The sequence below is a fragment of the Dipodomys merriami genome, unplaced genomic scaffold, assembly GCF_024711535.1.
Source record: "Dipodomys merriami isolate MVZ:Mamm:240054 unplaced genomic scaffold, mDipMer1.0.p SCAF_8, whole genome shotgun sequence".
Classification (NCBI taxonomy): Eukaryota; Metazoa; Chordata; class Mammalia; order Rodentia; family Heteromyidae; genus Dipodomys; species Dipodomys merriami.
Window position 1 is genome coordinate 56,180,119 of NW_027206401.1, and position 22,838 is coordinate 56,202,956.

The 22,838-nt window shown below is 41.4% G+C and overlaps 1 protein-coding gene across 3 annotated transcripts in view; it reads right to left on the minus strand.

Annotated features, from left to right (window-relative positions):
• The window catches only part of Cyb5r4 (cytochrome b5 reductase 4), a 41,726-nt gene that overhangs the window by 13,957 nt on the left and 4,931 nt on the right, over window positions 1–22,838 (minus strand). For 2 of the 3 annotated variants that reach the window (XM_070010120.1, XM_070010122.1), the window contains exons 3-8: window positions 16,057–16,157; window positions 11,838–11,919; window positions 8,610–8,639; window positions 6,176–6,236; window positions 4,215–4,272; window positions 2,875–2,968 (exon numbers count right to left, since the gene is read on the minus strand). In XM_070010120.1, the coding sequence (XP_069866221.1) occupies window positions 2,875–2,968; window positions 4,215–4,272; window positions 6,176–6,236; window positions 8,610–8,639; window positions 11,838–11,919; window positions 16,057–16,157 (426 nt within the window). The remainder of the gene's footprint in view (window positions 1–2,874; window positions 2,969–4,214; window positions 4,273–6,175; window positions 6,237–8,609; window positions 8,640–11,837; window positions 11,920–16,056; window positions 16,158–22,838) is intronic. The other variant, XM_070010121.1, reaches the window with a different exon arrangement.

The following is a 22,838-nucleotide window of genomic DNA, read 5'->3' on the forward strand; positions in this document are numbered from 1 at the left end:
CCCAGTCTAACTCTGAACCTGAGTCTCCAGATCTCAGCCTAAGCAGCTAATATTACAAAGTATGAGCCACTGGTGCCCAGCTAAAATCATTTTTAACATATTATTTCAAAATCCTTAAAAAACAATTAGGAAACATTTTCTGAGATAATAACTGAAAATCCAATTTTTGAAAATATATCTCTTCCATTTTTCTATTTCTCTCCCTATGAACTGAGGGATAAATACTCAACTGCCCATAAGCTGCCAATCCACATTAGTCCTGACTGATACCTTACAAGAAAGGAGCAAGCAGTTTAGGAAGGACAGCAGTACTTAGCACGTGAGTGGCTGGTTGTATGTGTGTGTGCGCCCACGCATGTGTGCACGAGCACCCACTACATGTGAGCAGGCCACACCCAATCCAGCTCACTTTTTCTCACCCTTTTCTCAGGAGGCAAATATCCATCTGATCCTAAAAAACAAATTCCTGAGCATCTGTGTGTAACCAGATACTTCCCAGGTATGATGGATATAATGGTGAATAAAAAGAAAACCTCTGCCCCTGAGGAACTTAACATTCTAAAAGAGAAAACACAAGAAATATCTTTGCAAATACCTTTTCTAAGTTTCACCATGTTAATATAGTCACCTGACACTGAAAAGTTACTTTATTTCAACCTTTCCCTTTCACTATTGGCAACCAAGAGTTTCTCAGTTGTACTGAGTTTTGCTTAGTTGTTCATGTGTGCTGTTGCTCCACTTTTCTGTTCTGACCAAGAAATATGAAATATCATGGCTGCCCTGTGACCCAGCCAGCTACCTATTTTCCTCTGTGGGTTGAACCCCAGCAGGGGCATGTATTTCCAGGCACTGAGAAAGGATGTTATCCAAAACACTGTAAGATAGTAGCTAGTCTCCAGAGACAAAGTTCTCAAATCCATGCATCACCCCAGCAACCTGACCCCTCACTACACACAACAGAACACCCCTCCTTCCAATGTTGGCCTTGGAGATAAGCTGCAGCCACGTTGTGCTGAGTTTACCTCATGAATGTTCACTCAGGGCTTCCTGGAGATTATTGGCCCTCCCTGGAATCCCATCCTTGGGGACACTCACTTGTGGGAAGTCCCTGCTACAGCGTCTGTTGGGACAACTCCAGTTTTGGCTCTGGCTGGACTGGACAGCTACAATATGAGGAAGACTAGTGACACAGGATTCCAAAGCACAGCTGACGCTGCCCAGGGATTTCACCAACGGAGACATGGGGACAGTGCCAATGACTAACAGGCACATTTCCACAGTGATGAAGACCCACCCATGAAGGTGATTCTACCATATGCTAACAGTAAAGAGATATAAAACCTTTGGGGAAGGATGTATTTCTTTCTTTTTTTAATAATAATTTTTTATTGAGATGAAATGATTATATAAATTTCACAAATTTCACAGTATTGTGGGATAGTGATATGAAGTTAAAGTTACAAACACATTTTAACCTTCACAAGACAGACTGACGTTATCTTGGTCTATAAAGTTTGTGAATTCTATGAGCTTTGACAGTACAACTATTTCTTCCACGTTGGGTGATATAGACATTCTTTCCTTTTGCTTAAGTGTTAGCTGTTCCCTCTTTCCCTCTCTTACCCTCCCTCCTTTCTTCCCTCCCATCTCTGCCCTTGAGTTGCTTAGTTCATTTTCATCAATGTCCAGAAGGAGGATGTATTTCTAAAAGAGAGCTTTAATGATCTGCAGTTGGTGAATCTTGTGAATGGAGAAAATAGAAAAAAAATCAATGCTGGCTAAATTCAGAACCAAAGGTACTTCTTCACTAACACAGCAAAGCAAGGCACACACAAGTGAGCTCGAGTCTGGTGTTCCAGCCTGTTTTACAAAAGTAATGAAATGTTCTATACAAAGAACATATGTTTAAAAGCACTAGGATTATATTCTTGTTGTTGCTTTGTGTGTGTGTGTGTGTGTGTGTGTGTGTGTGTGTGTGTGTGTGTGTGTGTGTGTGTGTGCGTGTGTGTGCTGCTTCTCCTTCTAACCATAAAATATCACCATCGTGCCATAAAAGGAGCAAATGATAAAATCCTAGAGTTCATATGGCTGGGAATCAGAGGAACAATGGAGTGCTGATTCTGGAGTTTACTACTGATTTCTCTCCTCTAATTGACCTGGAATCCCTCAAAACTGCTAACTAAATTGTCTGGCTGGGTCTGAGCATGTCCAGAGGCAGCTAAAGGAGGCAATACAAAACTGTGGTCCAGAACTCGTTGCAGGCAAGGAGCAGGTGAGTGGGAGCCTCCCAGTGAGCATTGCGCTGGAGCCAAGCCACCACGTTTCCAGAGACTCTTGTAAGTGCTTAGCAGAAGAGACTTACCAGAACCAGGCCCACAAACATCATCCACTCTGATTACATCTACTTGCTAAAGCGTGGAAGGGTGAGACCACAATGCCACGTGCTAGCAGAATTCAGCCTGTCGAGGGTGGCTCACACCTGTAATCCTCGCTTCTCAGGGAACTAAGATCTGGTGGGTTAATTTTGAAGCAGGAGGGGGAGGGGGAGGGGGAGGGGGAGGGGGAGGGGGAGGGAGAGGGGGAGGAGGAGGAGGAGGAGGGGAAGCCCTCTAGACTGTTTCCAATTAAACAGCAAAATGCTGGATGGGAGGCGTGCCTCAAGTTGTAGAGCACTAGCAAGAAAATCAAGCAAGAACATAAGGCCCTGAATGCAAGACTCAGTATTGGCCACACACATACCAAAAAGAAAAAAAAGAAGAAAATCCAAAATGACAATAGTAGGATATAAATAATATAGTCACCTAGCACCTAGATTATATACCAAATAATAAACACAATTAAAGGCAACAACATTCTCATTAATAAGATACTTACCAATATGTATAAGAAATGAATAATCCTTCATGATTGTTTCTGCTCTAAAGGAACCATCCTGATGATCAATGATTATTGATTCTAAACTGATATCCTATAACAGAAAGCAAAGGTAGAGTTATTAAGAAGTAAAATTTCTCTAAAACTTGTACAAAACTATTTTTAGGGTGATCAGTAAACGTTCTTAGGATACTGTTTTATGGATTCCCACACGGTAATCCAGTTCTTCAAAGAACATATCATAACTTTCATTACATATTTGTTTGATATATACTTTACCCATTAACTCCTGAGTCATAAACTTTAGGGACTCCTTTAGAGCATTATTTGGTATCAATAGCACCCGCTAAATAAGCAAGGTGGCAAAAAAACAGAATCAGGGCAGAAATCAAGATACTTGTACTTGCTTATTTTCCTTTTGTACACCATGCACTGAACACATCACTTCCACACAGAGCCTGTCCTTACACCTGCCCATCTTACTGCGTGATGTAGAGACTTGGAAAGCAGACAAGCACAGATGCCGCAGCCTGGGCTACAGTGGACAGAGGCAGTACATGTCTACAGAATGTTCAGTCCTGCTGTGAGTCAGAGGAACCCACTGGCTCAGATGTGGCTCTGCTACCACAGAAGGAGTAGCAATTCTCCAAAATTCCCAGCCACCAAAACTTGTCTTTAAACACTATGTGGTTCTTAATTACTGAACCACAACAGCTGTTGAAGGATGAGCTTGGCAATGTGAGTTAGGCACATATTTGCTCAGTTTTCCAGTGGGGCTGTAAGCTGGTAAAAGCCAGGTCTCTCTGAATCTGGGTCATTACTAGATCCCTGACATCTAAGATAGTGTTGGATAAAAGGGGTTATTTACATAAACAAAAGAGAATCTCCCTGATTCGTTTCAAAGGGCATCTGACCACCATCTATGGTTTCACACATATTAAGCCATAGCAGTATATTCTCTCTAACCCAAACTTATATTCTGGCTTATGGTGAAGTTAATGTGATTCATTTTCGTCATTCATGTTTCAAAAAAACAATCATGGAAAAACACATAAAAACTTTCGAGTGTTTGAGGTAACACAAGGTTGGAGAGGTAAGAACATTCTTTCCAGGCAGCAGTCAGACTGCCTGAGCTCCAAATACTGCTACACCACAACACACTGTGGGACTCTGGGAAAATTACTGACATTTCTTGCTTCTCTATGAAGCAGGAATAACTTGGCATAGTTGTAGTGAGGAGCAAAGGAGTAAAACTAGGAAGGGAAGATGAACAGGCATGTGGCTAACATTTATTGAGTATTACTTTTTTATTTCTTCCTGACTTTTAAAGAAATGCTTACCTTCTGTTTTGTGTATATGACGATGGTAACTGAAGAGTCTGTTTGGAACCAGTCGTAGCTATAAAGGTGAATAAATGACAAAGTTACTGACATATATTAAATCATCAAGTGATCAAGTGTGTAAAATTTACAGGGAGAAGAAATATATCTCACTAGGTTAAATTTTTCTAAGTTAAAAGTGGTCTTAATAGCTGAACATTATTTATTTTCAAATTAAAACATACTTTTATGTATTTGAATACAAAATATCATGGATAGCCAGGCATCAGTGGCTCATGCCCATAATCCTAGCTACTCAGGAGGCTGAGATCTGAGGATCGCAGTTCAAAGCCAGCCTGGGCAGGAAAGTCCATAAGACTCTTATCTCCAATAAACCACCAGAAGTGACACTGTGGCTCAAGTGGTAGAGCACTTGCCTTGAGCTGAAGAGCTCAGGGACATCACCCAGGCCCAGAGTTCAAGCCCCACGACTGAAAAATAAAATCACAGATAAAGGATACTTTTTATAAAGGCTGTTCATCTTATTAAAACGTTCTTTGATCAGATTATAATAGAATACACAATGCTAGTTAAGGAAATCTGCATGCTTATTAACTCCACTCCTTATCCCAAAGAAATCAACTCATCAAGGTTGTTTAATGGATCAACAATAAAAGTTAAGGTAAAACTAAGACCTCTGTTGTAACTACTGATCAAATCAGTACTGTTTCTGCACTTAACACCTGCACATAGGCAACCATACCTAAAACTTGAAAAGGCATTCTTAGCCCCATGATTTACTAAAACTGTTCACAAAAAAATTGTGATGAAGTATAGCAAGATGCTCTGCTAGAATGATATTGCAGTGGGGCTGGGGCAATAAGAGAAAGGACAGAGAACAACTATAACACAAGTTTGTACCGCTTCACATGGTGTTAACAGTTAAAGACAATTAGTATTCAGTTCCAGCTTAAAATAGTTCCATTAAATAACTGAATAGCTAACTAAATTGTGGTATGGTCATATGACAGAATGAAAAAAAAGGTTGTACAGAGCATTTAATCACACAGGAGAGAACTCATACAATATGTTGTAATGTCAGTATTATAAAAGTAGAATAAGCCAGGCACCCGTGGCTGACACCGGTAATCCTAGTTGAGGAGGCTGAGATCTGAGGATCATGGTTAAAAGCCATCCTAGGCAGGAAAGTCCATGAGACTCTTATCTCCAATAAACCACTAAAAAACCGGAAGTGGTGCTGTGACTCAAGCGGTAGAGTGCTTACCTTGAGCTGAAGAACACAGGTACAGTGCCCAAGCCCAGAGTTCAAACCCCACAACCGAAAAAAAAAAAAAAAGTAGAATAATATGGAAATAGATACTATGTTAATCAAACTGGAAGGAGTAAGTCAAAATGTCAAGATACACATCTAAGATCGGTAGGATTATAAGTGTTGTGTTTTTTTACTTTATAGTTCTTTGTATTTTTCCAAATTTTCTATCAGGAATATATATTTTTAATAAATCATTTATAAAGGGTTATTTAAAAGGGATCAAATTTCTGTAGTTCCTGAAAACTGACTTTTTTTTCCCCAGTCCTTGGATTTGAACTCAGTTCTTAGCTAGTGCTCTACCCAATTGAGCCACAGCTCCCCTTCTGGCTTTTTGTGGGTTTAATTGGAGCAAAGAGTCCCATGGACTTTTATATACAGGCTGGTTTCCAACTGCAATCCTCAGATTATCACGCTGCTGAGTGGCTAGGATTGCAGGCCTGAGCCACCGGCACCCAGCTTCAAACTGACATTTATGGAAGAGTGCCTACTCCAGCAAAACCTGGCAAGTGAGGCACCACAGGCCACATGTCAAGAAGTACGGATCAATAGGCAGCAATAAATCAGCCCCAGAGCTTTCTCGTCCTAAATGTTTGCGTTTCTGTGTAAAACTGATAAAACTTTAAAAACGTAAAGTAAGGAAGGTGTCTACCTTGGAGAAGAGGGACTTTCCGTGGCAGGCGTATCTGTCGCTGGCCTCTTCGGAAGCAAACCTTCACAAGGAAACACAAGTGACAGCCATAACTTACTTACACAGCACCTCAAAGCTTGTCTTTCCAGTTAACTTCTCACTGGGCTTTCACACAAAAGGACATTAGCGACAAATGAGCTACTCAAAGAACTTACATGACTTAAACTTACTCTTGGAGCCAGCCCCAACTTCATGCCCTGCCCCTCGCTGCCCCTCCTCCAAAGTGAACCATTATTGAAACTTCTATTTAACACTAGGATTAGTACTTTTTAATTAGTGCATATTAACTATACATCATCATTGGTTCTTGCAATCATATAAAGAAATCATAAAATATATTCTTCTGGTCTGGATTTTGGGCCCAACATTATAGACTACAATTCTTTTATGATTGAGAGCAATAAATCAAAGCCAGAGCTTTTTAACCATGTTGTTAAAGCAACATGGTTTCAACACCACATATGTTAAAACACATGGTTACAACACAACAGTTGTTCAAACACACATTTTGTGTCTGTAATTTGTCGCTTTTATTACTGAATATGATCATACTGCATTAATACACCATAATTTATGCACTCTCCTATTGATGGAGTTATTTCCAGCAGGGGAGTCAATTACACTCAGTGTGTCTCAGTGTGGGGGCATACTAGTTAACATTGTTACTACAGTGTTCCGGAGTTCCCGTTATTCCACTAACTCAGCAAGGTGGTGTTCTTTTCCCACTTTACTCATGCCTGTGGGTCCTCATCAACATAGCCCTCCACTGAAGCTCTGAGATATGAAAGAACTCTCCCTATAAGCATTAAGTATTTAATGTTTTATGCAGTTTGTTCATATTGTCAGTTTATTTTTCCCAAGTATTGCTCCTAAATGACTAAAATTAAATGCATCCATTATATTGCTAGTTCTCAAAATATGCAGAAAAAAAATTAGTGGTGAGTTTCTAGTGATCTTATGAGATCTCCAATAGGAAGTCAGCAATTATAAGCTGAAGTTCATTGGCACCTGAGAGATTTTTTTCAGTCACAAAACCTTCTGCTTACAGCGTGCTTAGCAGCAATCACAGATGTACAACCAGCAAATGTCTTAGGGTGAGGCTAATAATGAGGCCTAAGCCTACACACCACTCTTCTGCTTCCTTCTCCTCCCATGCAACTCTGCAAAGCAGATAAACTAAGGGAAGCCTCAGAGATATAATAACCAGGCCAAAGCTGTGAATAAGGAGCAGTGGAGACAAAAAGAGGAATGCTTACTGTAAAACCATAGGTAACAAAACCAAGCACCATAAGAATTTATGACAAAATGCAAGAAAAGGAAGTCTCATTATCTAAGATCTTGTTATTTCTCTTTTAGAAGTCTCAAAGTATGTTAATAAAAGGAAGTCTCATTATCTAAGATCTTGTTATTTCTCTTTTAGAAGTCTCAAAGTATGTTAATAAAACCTGTACATGACAATCTAAAACTTTCTGTGAATTCTGCTTGGATTGTAACTGTCTGACTTGATTATAACGAGAAAATCTAGATTTAAGCTCAGTATTAGTGCTTATCTTCAATAGTTACCAGAAAACCAGAAGTGGTGCTGAGGCTTAAAATGACAGAGTGCTAGCCTTGAGAAAAGAGTTCACAGTAGCACCCAGGCCCAGAGTTCACACCCCATGACCAACCCCCCCCCCCAAAAAAAAAAACAAGACATTGTTCTTCTCAGTAGTGATATAATTTGTTATAACTTATGCACGGATACTGTCTATCTCCTCAGCTAGTCCAAGCACTACTCTAGTACTAGAAATAGTGCAGGTTCTCCAGATATACTTGAGTGTAAATGAATAAACTTAGATTCAGTTAGGGAAAAAAGGCTAAGTGTCAGAGCTGTTGTCTTATACTGTTTCCTTTCTCTCAACCATCCGGAGAACACAAAAAGAATTTCCAGAAAATCTAGAAAAACTAAAGAGTATCATGATAAAAACATAACTTGTTAGAACAAATTAACTTCTCTGCCACAGAATGTATCTTGATTTCAACATCTGCAAAGCAAGCTTATGCAACATCCTCCTGGGTAAAAGCAGGGTGAAGTAAAATAATTGGGCAAGCATAATAGGCTGAGAGTATATTCTGGCACCCAACACATGGTCTAACTGAATGATATATGTCCATTTGAAGAGATTGGGTCCTTACTGGAACTCAAAAGGAGTCTGTCCCCGTGTGTGATCTAAGGGGCCATTGGAATGACAAAAGGCAGGCAGGTCACACATGGAAATATATATAGACTTAGCAATATAAGACTTCCAGGAGCCAAACCTTAAGAGCCTCAGATACTCGCTGACATTTTTGTGACACACTCCTGTGTGAAAGCATGAGTCTGATTCACTGTTTATGACACAAGCACATCACTTACCATTTAAGACTCGCCTTTCCTCACGATAGTCTGAGTGATGAATGGCGGGGAGAGCGGAAAGGGAGAAGTCAGAAAAGAATAGATTAAGAAAATATCGGGATAGTTTATTGATTTAACTGAAACAGCCCTTCAGTCCGGAAGGGTTTGTGTTTTGTTTTCTAAGTCTTGAGAACAGATATGAGGCTATTCAATTTAAATAAGTCAGCTTCATCTCTGAAGACTACCAAGACATTTCTCCATGTCTGTGTCTTTTCATTGAACTTTCCCACACTCTTTGGTCCTTTATTCCCCCTAATAAATTGAGTAATTTCTCTCCCTCCCTGCCCGCCCCTCCACACACACATACACCATCCCCCATCCCAGAGATAAGGCAGAAGGCTTCAGGAATCCAGGCAGAAGCTCTACTACTGAGCCATGCTCCCTCAGTTCATTTCTTTGGCGGACATATAAACCCCAGACATATAAACACCAAGTTTTTTTCCAGGATATAAGATTCAGTTAGGCTAAAGTAAACCAACTTCATTAGATTTTGCTCAATAAAATATACATGTTAATAATAGAAAGAATGACAATTACTATTCTTTATTTGATAATGAATTGTTAATGAATATATTAATACTTGAAAGTAAACATTATTGCAAATTTAAGCTGGCTGAAACTATGAAGTACATTAAGACATTCATGCACATATTCAAGGCAATTACCAGTGTTACAACCTAGAAAGAATTTCAGGATAGCAACAACTCACATCTGCATTTCTAAGGATGGCTTGTCTCATCTCTAAGCCATTTGAGGAGCTAATCAATGCTTTCCTAAGGCTATGGCATCAGCATCTCTCTAAAGTAAGCCCTCCTAGCTCACTCCCCATTGAGCCAGGTACCTGCACTTCAAAGGAAGGCATGCCTTACCTCTAGGCCTTGGAGTTGGGTGCACAGCCCCCATCTCTGGTCTAGGCACCAGGATGTATACAAGAAATTATCTAGGCTCATCCACCTTACTTTATTTTGATGGCTAATTGTCTGGGTTACAACCACCAGAGTGGCCCCCCTATGGATCTTGCCTTCAAATACCCTGAGGTTATTTGACTTTACTGCAGTTCTTCACTGTTCTGATACAGTAGGGAGCAGTCCCCTGGCTAATAAAGATTCCTAGCCCAATTAACTGAGTGTTGGTGCCTCATTTCGCCCTGGGAAGTTGGGTTACAATAATACACCTGTAATTCCAGCACTCAGGAAGCTAAGGCAGAAGGATAATGAGTTCGAGGCCAGATTGGTCCTGTTCACAGGATCAAGGGCTGAGATGGGGCTTGACAGTACATCGTATGCCTGGTGCTTTATCTGGATATGAATAATGAAGTTCTGCTATTTGTCTCCCCATATGATCTCAAATTCTTTGCTGAGCACTAATAACTGATTTGCACCTATGGGGATGTTGAAGGTTTCAGGTTGAAACGATGTTCTTCCATTTAAAGATATGCATACAGATTTAGTTACCAGATAGCCTGGGAAATCTGTAATGAGACTATTTAAATTGCTGGTTTGAGGTGCTGTATTTAATCCAAACTCTTATTCCAAACTTAAAGGTGGTATATTTGAATTCATACGGGGAATCAGCTATGACCTGCACTCCTAGACAGAAACTCCTTAAGCAACAAAATGCTTAAGCTGTTTTCAGGAAAGGCTCCAGAATGCTACGAGGATAGGTTGATGCTGACTTCTTAAGAATGAACACATGCAAAACAGAACTCAACCTAAAGGAAAGGGGCAACCTGTGTAAGGTGTAGCATGTCTCTATGCCCTGAATGCCCTTCTTTCTCACCCAATCAGAAAGCTGCTTTTCCTCCCCCTCCTGTAACTCTCCTGCTACCAACTGATGGAGGCAAAGCTCAACAGCTCCCAGCTGCTCTGCTGGCTTGACAGCATTTCCTCCTAGCTTTTGCGTTTTATAAAAACCCAGTGCTATTGTGCTGGCTGACACATGCATCAGGCAGCAAGTCTTTATAGAAGACCTTCATTTTTTTTTGTCGGTCGTGGGGCTTGAATGCTGGGCCTAGGCGCTGTCCCTCAGCTCTTCAGCTCAGAGCTAGCACTCTACCACTTGAGCCACAGCGCCACTTCCAGTTTTCCCGTGGTTAACTGGAGATAAGAGTTTCACAGGCTTTCCTGCCTGGGCTGGCTTGGAACCTGATCCTCAGATCTCAGCCTCCTGAGTAGCTAGGATTACAGCTGTGAGCCACCAGCACCCAGCTATAGGAGGCCTTCTCTTTCCTCTCCCCATCGCCCTGTAAACTAGATCAAGACAGTCAAGACACTATAGTCCAACATCTCTCTTTGTCATCTCTCTTCCCATTTCACTTATCAAACACCCTGGAAAATCCAGGCCATACACAGAGGTCTCTGTTCCAACTTTCTGCCTTTTATGGACCCACCACCCTGTCTTCCATTCCAGTGTGAACATGAAAAATGTCTGAGTGGCTCCAAGATCCTAGTATCTATAAAGGGTTTGGGAACATTGGACTCAAAGCTAGCTTTGATTTCTGCTTCTACTTGGCCTTTTATCAAAATCTTGGGATGCCCTTATGAATTAATCAGCTCATTTTTAAAATGGGGTTGTATGAGATGAAGCTTTCTGAGGATTACTTCTCTTTTATTTCTAGAGAGTTAGGAAGAAAACAAAAAGTACTCTACTAATTTCACCTCTCCTGTGGGACACACTGTGGAACCTAGCATACTTCCTGATCACAGCAGAACACATGATCTTTACTGCTGGATTGTGAAGACACACAACAATGGAGGAAAAGGAAAGGTAGTCATTTACAAATTTTACTTAGGATCCTATCTCCTGCTGGCACTGGATCAGTGAAAGGAAGACAGTGAAGACATAAAAGGGGTTGGTTCAAATCATAGGTTAGTTCAAAAGAACTTCCAAACACTAATGTTTAAATGTGTTAACTTTTGGCATATATAACACTGCTTATCTGTAGCAACAAAAAGAAGTTTCCTCATCACCCCTCATACTTCTTGTGTACTCCTAGCCCACGAATCACTGTATAGGCTAAGAAACTGAGACTCAGAGGGGAAAACTGGCCCAAAGATGACAGGACTATCAGGCCATGGAGATAAGGTTCAACTCTAGCTTCAAGCCCCATTCACACACATTTGCGCACACATACAGTACTTATGTGTCACACTCAGTAATGCCAGTTTAGAACCAGCTCCACTTACTTACCTTTCAGAGCAGTGAGCTTCACTGCCATCCTGCCAACCAGGCATTCCTTCAGCATGGATTCATAATTGACCCAACGGTGAACCTAGGATGAAGATAAATGGGCAGACAAGCAATGTGACTAACTCAATAGGCCATTCCTACTGACCTGTGAGCAAAACTAAACAAAACCTTAAACCACTCTGAAGCTGATTCAATTAACCAGAAAGGAGAGGAAATTGGCAAGCACAGAAACCGTGGAGGGCTCATCCTCAGAGACCACCGGCACACTCAAAGTCTGCTCCCTGGTGTACAGTTAACTTCATAATGCAGTGATGCTGTATTTGGCAATAGATAAATCTACTGGCCAAAATCTTAGTATTAACAAAAGCAGGAGCCTCAAATGATATTAACGATCATTATATTTCTTACCATCATAAACTCATGGCTGGAATTTAAAAATATTCTTCACAAAGTTGAAAAAAAAAGTAAGTTACTTAAATCTGATTCTCTAACGTGTCTTATCTATAATCTCTGTGTTAAAACAGAAAACTTCTTAAACCGTGATGGCTATCCTGAAGAAAGATATATAAGTAATCTATTGGTTTGCAAATGAATGGAGCTTTTCTCCAGAAAGGCTGTTTATCATTCATGAAAGAAAAACTCATAAATAAGCCACTTTTTCAGACCTGGGTATTTAAACATTTTCTTAAAATGTTCATTTTCTTACAATTTTTTTCTTTTCTTTTTTTTTTTTTTTTGGTTGGTCATAGGGCTTGAACTCTGGGCCTGGATGCTGTTCCTCAGCTCTTCAGCTCAAAGCTAGCACTCTACCACCTCAGCTACAGCACCACTTCTGGTTTTCTGGTAGTTTATTGGAGATAAAGAGTTTCATGGTCTTCCCTGCCCGGGCTGGCTTTGAACCACGATCCTCAGATCTCAGCCTCCTGAGTAGCTAGGATTACAGGTGTGAGCCACCGGCTCCCAGTTCTTAAAATTTCTTAAAATGTTCATTTTCTTAAAATTTTCTTAAAAAATGAACAAAGCAAGATTATTCATTCTAGGGTAACAACTGGTAGTACTGTCATATAGTGCTGAGGGGAATTAAATTTAAACATTCCTGGAAATCACCTTCTCAATAAGCATTACGTCTTCAAATATATAGCTACATCACTCAGACTTGGAAATCTGTCTGAGAAGATATCTGCATACACACAAAGATACAAGTTACCAGGCTATTCATATCATAGCATGGTTTAATTAGCAAAAAACTAGAAAAATACAAAAGTGAAAATATCAATAAAGGAAAATCTTAATATGCTATCTTGTCAAATAATATATAAACAAAAACAATAAAATAATCAGGTCAAATGATATCAATATAAAAATCTTTGATATATTAAATACATAACAAAAACAAGTACATTTCCTAGGATAAACTGACATTTCACTTTCCAAATATCTAGGGAGAATCACTGAGATGTGAGTGTGTGCCTCTGGAGGTGGAGAGATGGGAAGGGGGTCGGAAGACAAAGGAGGAAGGTATTGAAGAAGGCCAAGGAACTCATGGGGCTATAAATACATGGGAATGCTCAGAAGCAGCAGGCACTTAAATTCTTCCAAAGCAGAATAGCTACCCTGACATGCTCTAAGGCCTCAAATACCAGGCAGATGACTAAATTTATCCCACTGCCAGTAGTGAGCCACTGAGAATTGTAACAATGTGTAAAAAAAAAATGTAAATCAGTACTTAAGATGAAAACAACTGGACAGTATTGAGATCTGAGATCTGAGGATCACAGTTCAAAGCCAGTCCAGGCCAGAAAGTCCATAAGACTCTTATCTCCAAATAACCACCAGGAAACTGGAAGTATGAATCAAAGTAGTAGAGACTAGCCATAAGCACAAAAGCTCAGGGACAACACATAGGCTCTGAGTTCAAGCCACATGCCTGCAAAAAAAAAAAAAAAAAAGGAGATGAAAAAAAGAGCAGAGTTAGAGAGAGTAATGATGACCTGAATTAGGCAACAGAAAGGAAGAAAAGGTGTCATGTGTGAGACACCACATTGGAATCAGCCAGAGACTGATACCAGGGCATTATGGGAAATGAAGATTACTTCAAGCCCTACCTATAGATGCAGACAGGAAAAAAGTGAAAATTGGTACTGAAGATATACTAGAGTGAAATGCTAATAGGTAAGTGGATTGCTCATGATGGATTTGGAAATACAAGAGGTCAAAGACCATCTGAGATGTAGTATGATAATAAAAAGAGTATCAAGTTATCAAATTGGGTATGCTTTGTAGACTTCAAATATGGGGGATATGCAAAGTTTTACAAGCCAGGTGCCAGCAGCTCACTCTTTTAGTCTTAACTACTTAGGAGGCTGAAATCTGAAGACAGCAGTTTGAAGCCAGCATGGGCAGGAAAGTCCATGAGACTCTCATCGTCAATTAACCATGAAAGGAAAGTCAGATGTGGAGCTGTGACTAAAGTGTAGGGCACTAACTTTGACACAAAAGCTCAGAAACAGTGCCAAGTCCCTGAGTGCAAGCCCCAGAGCCAGCACAAAAAGGAAAAAGTTTTATAATGAAAGACTCAAGAGGCTTCACCACAATCTCCAGAACATAGCTGTTTACTTCCACAGAGAATAAGAGTCATAAATAATTTAAGCTCTGGTCTCATTATAGCCCAGGGAAATGCAGCACACAATAACTAAGGTGTGTTGTTTCATGGATGCCATGACTTCTCCCAAACAAGTCTTCCTTCAACAAGGCCCAAATAAACTCAGAACACTGAGGAATATCAACAAGATTACATTTTAATGAAGATTCTTCTTACAGGAGAGATTCAACATCAAAGGTTACAGAGCACATATAAGAGGGAAAAATATGTGGAGGACCTTTCAGGCAAAAGTTCCTAAACTTTTCTAGCAGGCTTGGATTGCTAGGTAATGACAAATCACAAATGATAACAGGAAGCTGCCTTTTAAAAAGCAGTAAGGATGCTGGGCACTGGTGGCTCACACCTGTAATCCTAGCTACTCAGGAGGGTGAGATCTGAGGGTTGCAGTTCAAAGCCAGCCTGCGCAAGGAAGGTCATGAGACTCTCCAATTAACTACCTAAAAACCGGAAGTGGATCTGTGACTGCAAGTGGTAGAAGTTCAGGGACAGAGACCATGCTTGAGTTCAAGCCCCACGACCAACAATAACAACACAAAACAGTAAGAACATTGACAGAAGAATGCCATTATGACAATATGTAAAGATGATTTTTCTCCAATCTACAAGGAATATTAACAGCAAAAAAAGTTCTATACTTAGACACATCTAAGGACTTTTAAATACAAAATAAGTTATATTTCTGGAAACCTGGTTAAATAAAACCTTACTAAATGAGAAAATAGAATACAAATAACCAAGATAGAGCTGATCAGAAACAATGTAAACCAATAAATACATACAACTCAATTTGATTCAGGTATCTTGTACTGAATCCAGTACTCTCACCTAATTAATTAGTACTAAAATACAAAATAAGATATGCTAGACATGGGCAAATTTCACTGCTTCTGACCATTGTAAAAGATCATAGAATAACAACACAGCAAATATAGTCATCAAAGCTATACATTCTGTATAGCTTTTAAAAAGAGTAAAAGCTAATCCTGAGGCAAACAGCATAAGATTACTAATTCAATTATCTGTTGAGACAGCCACACAGAATCTCTCCTTTTAGTCTGGTAAAAAATGACTTTTCTGTGTATTAATCAACCTCATCCTATCCCTATATGATACGCAGATTCAGCACAACGATGCAGGCTGTATGTGTAGCAATTCACAAATGTACAAAGACCAAGAAATTTGAAGCCAAGCTAACTGTTTAAAAACATTCAGCAAATTGGTGGCAGACTCCAGCATTCCTTCCGATCACCACTACTTTCCAGAAGTCAATTTCCATCATTATTAAAATTAATCATGACTTAGTAAGCACTTGCCAGCAGGGGAAGGCAAACAGCAGGCCAACAATTTGAAACCATCTCTAGTTTTGAATGGTTCAAAAGCAAACTAAATGAACAGCTGCTACTTGTGAACATCTGCCTACATTTCACAATTTGAACCATATATCTGAAATTTATGCAACTATTTGCTTTCTTTCTATAAATGTCACATGGCTCAATCTATGAGCACTCTTCCACTGTAGTAAGCCAATTCCTTAAATTATAACTTTCAGTCCCTCACCTGATCGAAAAGATCGGTGCCATCCGCTCCCGCTGCTCTCAGGAGCTCCTCTTCTCCACCAGGGTGATACTCCATGTACGGGCTGACGTTATAAACATACCCTGTTCAAAGCAAGGGAAATTGTACTCCAGTGAACTTCTTAAAACGTGCAAAAGCTGCAACTTTAAGTACCAGTAAACTATTCCCAATCAATTTTACTGAATTAATTGCTATTTCCAAGTATCAAGAGCTATAAAGAAACCAAAGTTCCACTGTGCTTGTAAGGTCACAAGTTAACCTGTCAGTTGAGGGGCTGGGCAGGTGCCTGAGACCCCACAGTCAGAGGCAGAAAACATGGGAGCCTTCACATTCCAGAAGTACACATTGATGTCCACATCAATGCTGCAGGCCCATCAATGCTGAAGGCCCACTTTGTCACACATGACCCAGCAAGGAAACAGTCACTTGAAGAACCTGTATGCACTGGAAGATGATATAGAGGCAAAGATGGAGCAGTACAGCGCACCTCTCACCTGAATGAGGAGCTGGGCTCAACAACATAAAGTCAGAGGGCCCCACACCAGTAGTGATGGAAGGCTGGGGACCAGCCCCAGCACTGCTATATGGGCAGGGCCGCTGGTTACTGGTGGAGAAAAGGCTGTGGTGTCCCTCCCCCAGCTCTCCCCTTGAAAGGAGGATGCCACTGATAGGGCACACATCCCAGCAGCCTGTGATGCGATTTCACGCCTGCACATACCTGAGTTTGGAAGTTTTAGCAGGTCTTAGAAGACATCCAGAAATGAATCATTGTCAGTGTTGTCATCACTTTTTTCCAGTCCACTCTTTACCTACTCTCCACCCAATGCCCTGTCCTCCAAGACTGGACCTCTGAAGCTGGCAAAGGTGAAAGTGGAGTATAGCTGCAGTGTGGACTAGGGCTTTGGCATGTAAAGTACTAGCTTTCAACAGAAAGGAGTCTTGCGGGGGAGGAGGGGGAACCAAGGGTGAAAAAAATTATCAATAAAATGACTTAAAGCCAGGCACTGTTGGCTCACCCCTGTAGTCCTAGCTACTCAGGAGGCTGAGAGCTGAAGATCATGGTTCAAAGCCAGCCCTAGCAGAAAAAGCCTCATGAGACTCCAATTAACCACTCAAAAACCAGAAGTGACACTGTGGCTCAAAGTTGTAGAGCACTAGCCTTGGGCAAAAGTATCAGTCTGGAAGGCTATGGGTGTTTCAGAGCTCAGGGACAGCACCCAGGCCCTGAGTTCAAGCCCCAAAACTGCAACAAGAGAGAGAGAGAGAGAGAGAGAGATAACTTTCAAACAACAACAGAACAACAGAACTGTTTTGCTTAATACTGAAAAGACTGTTTCCTGTTTACATGATAGCATCTATGAATTTAAATCATCTTAAAATGTTCATCATAATGAGTTTGGAAGGAAGGAGGCTGGATTTGAGACCTTTGAAAAGTACTACAATTAAAATAACAAGCCAGTCCAGAGTTCTTCACAGAACTGCTTAGAAGCAAGCACAAGGAATCTACAAAACCACTTTTCAGCAGGCATCCAAAGAAGAGTTTAAGAAAAACTAGCTGGGCCCCACCCTACCTCTCTCCTTGCCCATCAAAATTTAGGGCTTTTTCCAGTCTTTAATTTTTCAAACCACAAATGAGCGTTAACAATTAGGATCACATGGTTCCTGGTAGGCTTTTTATGACAGAGGATATGTTCCAAACAAGATCCAAACATCCTCTATAGTCAAGTCTTGAGCAGAGCTGTAGAGTTTCTCAAGAGTAAGATCTCTAACATGCATGAGCATCTGGGATAGAAACTGCATGTGGTTCAACCACCGGCGTTCTGGGGTATGTGAAGAGCCACAGACCTCCAGACGGATGCTTAGTCTTTCACCACGTTCTTTCCTTCCTGACTGGATCACCAGAACCAGAGCACACCCCACTCTCCTCAGATGGACAACACTACCACACTCATAGATCCCGCATGGCAAGTTGTGACTGTAAGGTCCACTCCTGGATGGCGAGCAGACTCCACCCTCCTTGCAGCAAAGTCTCCGCCCATTACCTGCGTTACCTAGGCAACTGGCACACCTAGAAGAGGTCACATCTGCTGAGGTCACATCTGAATTTGACGTGGCCACACCTTTCTCTGTCCATACCCTAGATAAGGCTTAGCCCAGGCCCAGACTCTCTCTTTCCCAGCTCTCTTTCCCAACTCTCCTCTTTTCCCAGCTCTCTTCTGTTTTCCAGCTCTTTCCCAGCTCTCTTCTCTTTCCCAGCTCTCTTTCCCAGGCCTTTCCCAGCCGCGTGGAGGGCCAACATGGCCTGGTGCCAGCCAGAACAATGAATAAACCTACCCCTTACCTAAATACATGTGTGTGGTGCTGTTCTTACTCGGCTACCTCTTTTTAAAAAAACTAACATAAATGATGCCGAAACCTGGGAAGGGCTTAAAGTCAGGATAGGTGGGATTCCTCTCCGTTTTTTTTTTTCTTTTTGTTGGTTTGGGTTTTCCCTTTTTTGCTCTGAGGAATACCCATAGTTCTGACAGCCTTTTCACTGTCTGCTGCAGACACAGCGCATCAATACCACTGCTGGCCTCTACATCCACCTCCACGCTTCTACATTTTAGTGAGTGAACTACTTTCTAAGGGTTCTCTGTTGCTCAGTCTCTCTTCAGACGTGGTACCACGCCAGAAAACCTGCTAGGCCTTTAACTGAAAGGCCGGTCACCAGGACGCTTGACTCTGGTTGCTTGTCTACTCCTCCCTAGAGGGCTCGGTGGCAAGTTGGGACACTGCTTCCATCCGATAAGCCCTCCTTCACTCACTAATTTTTTCTCTCCTATGCCTTTAATGGGGTGCTGTGTGTCACTCCAGTGCCATGAAACCCCTCTGAAATGCCTCCTGCACTCCCTGGCAAGCCAGAGCGCCTAATTTTTTATGCTGTTCTCAGATTTAGACAATTTTGCCTCTGCAATGGTACATGGGTAGAAGTCTGTTTACTTTTAGGCTCTCTTTGCTCTCTCTCTGATAATCATGTCCAACTTTCTCCCCTTTTTTCTACAACTTTTTGGCTTGTGCCCTGAAGAGTGCGACGCGGGCTGGGTTCTGGGGACCTCCTCTAGGTTCCCTCTCAAAGGCTAGCCAAACTAGGCTTGATCTATTTGTTCAGGGTTTCTTTGCATTTTTTTTTTTTTTTTCAGAAATTTGCCATCTTGAGTTCACCATCTCGGCCACATGGTGGGGTAAGGGTTTGGCCCCATCTGACCCATACCCTTCCACCAAGCTTACTACTCCTCCATATATCTATTCTAATGTACCTTGCTGACAACTTGCTCTTTTCACAGACCCTGGCTGGTAACTGAGGCCCAATCATCTAATGTGCTTTGTTAGCAAAGATGTCTAAACATTGTTGTCAAAATTTTAGGTTTTGAGTTTTGCCTTTTTTGTTTTGTATTGTATATTATAGTACTGACTACGTGATTCTAAAATATAGGGCATATCTGTTCTAAGATTCTCACATCTAACGAGTTTTGTCATTGCAGCATATTTTTTGGCCAATTCTTAATAAGGACCAGATAAGCTCTATCCTATTTGATCTCCTTATTGCTTTAATTGGAAATAATAAAGGGTTTTCATGGCAAAGATTGCAATTCAAAGACAGCCCGGGCTGAAAAATCCCTAAGACTCCATCTCCCAACTAACCTGCAAAGAGCCAGGCTGGAAGCATGGCTCAAGACTCTTATCTTGAACTGGCAAACACTGCAGGTGGTACTATAACTCAAAGTGGTTCAGTGCTAGCCTTGAGCAGAAGTGCTCAGGGATAGTGCCCAAGCCTTGAGTTCAATCCTCCTTGAATACCAACTGGGACAAGCCATCCCAGCAACAAGCACCTAGACTCAACCAGTCTGGGGAACAAGGGACCATGGAAAGGAATAAGAGGAGATGATGTCACATCAGCAACTTTGTGCCTGCCCTTTCAAAATTAACCAGAGCTGGAGGTCAATAGAAGTAAGAAGCCTGCCCATCTAGTGTCCATACCTGTCTACCTATTAACTGAACAGGAATTTATATTCTTGCCTTTGTCACCTGACTTCTCCTCTACCTAGTCGCCAGATGTCAGAAGTAGCTAGGGAAATTTCTACCAACATTTTTAGCCCCAAGTCCTTCCTCTTGCCATTTACTTGCTCTCTAGTATTTTATTTTCCAGCCCCTCAATGCCTCATGAGACTTCTCCAGACTTCATCTAAGGACTCACGGCCACCAAAGGACAGATGCTGCTCGCTGCCTTCTCTGGGAGGGGACCAAATTCCAGCCTTTTACCCCTATTGTCGGTGCCCCTTGTCAGCAGGAAGTAGCCAGAGAGAGTCTGCACCCTATTTCATGATTATTAAAAAAGGCTGGAATGTAAGGTCTACTCCTGGATGGTGAGCAGACTCCACCCTCCTTGCAGCAAAGTCTCCGCCCAGTACCTGCGTTACCTAGGCAATTGGCACACCTGGAAGAGGTCACATCTGCATCCGCCTGAGGTCACATCTGAATTTGATGTGGCCACACCTTTCTCTGTCCATACCCTAGATAAGGGCTAGTTCAGGCCCAGACTCTCTTTCCCAGCTCTCTCTCTCTCTCTCTCTTTCCCAGCTCTCTCTTCTCTTTTCCTAGCTCTCTCTCTTTCCCAGCTCTTTCCCAGGTCTTTCCCAGGCCTTTCCCAGCCACGTGGAGAGCCAACATGGCCTGGTGCCAGCCAGAACAATGAATAAACCTACCCCTTAACTGAATACCACGTGCGTGGTGTGGTTCTTACTCAGTAACCTCTTTTTAAAAACCTAACAATGAACAAGTTGTCATGTCCAAAACGAGCTTTACAACGTCGATGGGGGGGGGGGGAGGGGGGAAGAAGGATTGGGATTGGGGGGGAGGGGGGAGGCTGGGAAGGAATGTGAAGGGTAAACAAAGGAGGAGGCTGCAATGCTTGGTAAGAAATGTACGCATTATCCTGCCCATGTAATTGTAACTCCTCTGTACATTATGTTCACAAATAAAATTAAATTAAATTAAAAAAAAAACCTAACAATGACAAAACAGTTACTGTTGTAGCCCGAGATACCTTAATGGCAGTGTTAATAACTTCCCAATCAGGAGACTTAAACAGCAGCCCCTGAAGTAAACTGGACCATTTCTACAGACCTCTTTCCTACCTCTCTCTTTTCTCTCCGTCCTAGTTTTCTTTTCTAGCAATTAAAAAGTAAATCCCTGAATGTGCAATATATCCCCCTGAGAAAAGCGTGCTTTCCCTTCATGCTTTGTAATTATCTCTGTATTACACATGATCTTTTTTCTTTGTTTCCTCTTTTTCCTTTTTTTTTTTTTTTTTTTTTTTTGGGTGCAAGTTTTGGGGCTTGAACTCAGAGTCTGGGGGCTGACCCTGAAGTGTTTTTGCTCAAGCCTAGCACTCTACCACCTGGCCCACAGCTTCATTCCGGCCTTTTAAATAATTAATTGGAGGTAACAGTCTCAAGGAATGTCCTGCCCCAGATGACTTTAAACCCTGATCCTCAGATTTCAGTAGAGATCTGAGTAGCTAGGATTATAGGCATGAGCCACTGGCACCCAACTACATCTGGCTTTTATTAAGCAAGTCTCTCATGTTCAAGATTTGCTGTCATTGTTTTGTTTTGTCTCATAGTATCAAGGACTGAATCCAGGCTTTCTTCAAATAAGCTTTGCACTGAACCCTTTTGTTTTGATTTTGTTTTTCAGACAGTCTCATTAACTCTGCCAAAGTTAGTGTCACACTTATGACATCTTCCTTTTTTTGCCTCCCAAGTAGTTGGGATCACAGGTTTACCACTGGGCAGAGCTTCTTGTAAGCTCTATTTGTTTCATGTTTGTTTGATTGTAGGGATTGAACTTAGGGCCTGGGCCCTGTTTCTGAGCTGTGTGGCTCAAGGCTAGCCATCTACCACTTGAGCCACAGTTCTACGTCTTTTTTTTTTTTTTTGATATTTAATTGAAGCTAAGAGTGTCAGGCTTTGCTGCCCAGGCTGGCTTCAAACTGGGATCCTCAGAACCCTGATCCTCAGATCTCAGCCTCCTGAGTAGCTAGGATGATATGTGTGAACTGCAGGCACCCAGCTACTACTCGACATTTAGAAACAGTTTTGTAACCTTCACAAGTCTCCAATGACGATTTTATTAATTTCCTCCTAAATTTCTAATTCCTAAGGTGTGGCAGCTTGGAGCACATGTTTGACCATGGGATAGAAACTATTTATTTGTGGAAGATAATAATCTCAAATTGATGCTGGGATCTTGATAAATTTTGCAAAGTCTAAATCCTAATTAATAACGTTAGAAACAAACAGCCTCCCACATTCATGTCTTTTTTTTTAAATCTAGATTCTGCATGAGAGAAAAAAATGTGAAATTTGTCTCCTCACTTCCTGCTAAAACCCTGCTCAGGTCTCCAGGTTTATCTCAAACACACACACAAACACACACACACACACACACACACACAAACACACACACACACACACACACACACACACACACACACACACACACACACACATCTTATTTTCCTAACCTAGGTGTATCCTGCCTCTAATCTGCTACCACCATCCCCAAAACCCTCTACAGAACTTCACTGCCACTACCCCCACATGGCAGCAGGTCTAAATAGACTGTCCCATGATAAAATGAAAAACAAGCTCTGTCAAAAGAAAAAGATAAAAGAAAAAAGTCAGGTGTCAGTGTCTCATGACTATAATCCTAGCTTCTCA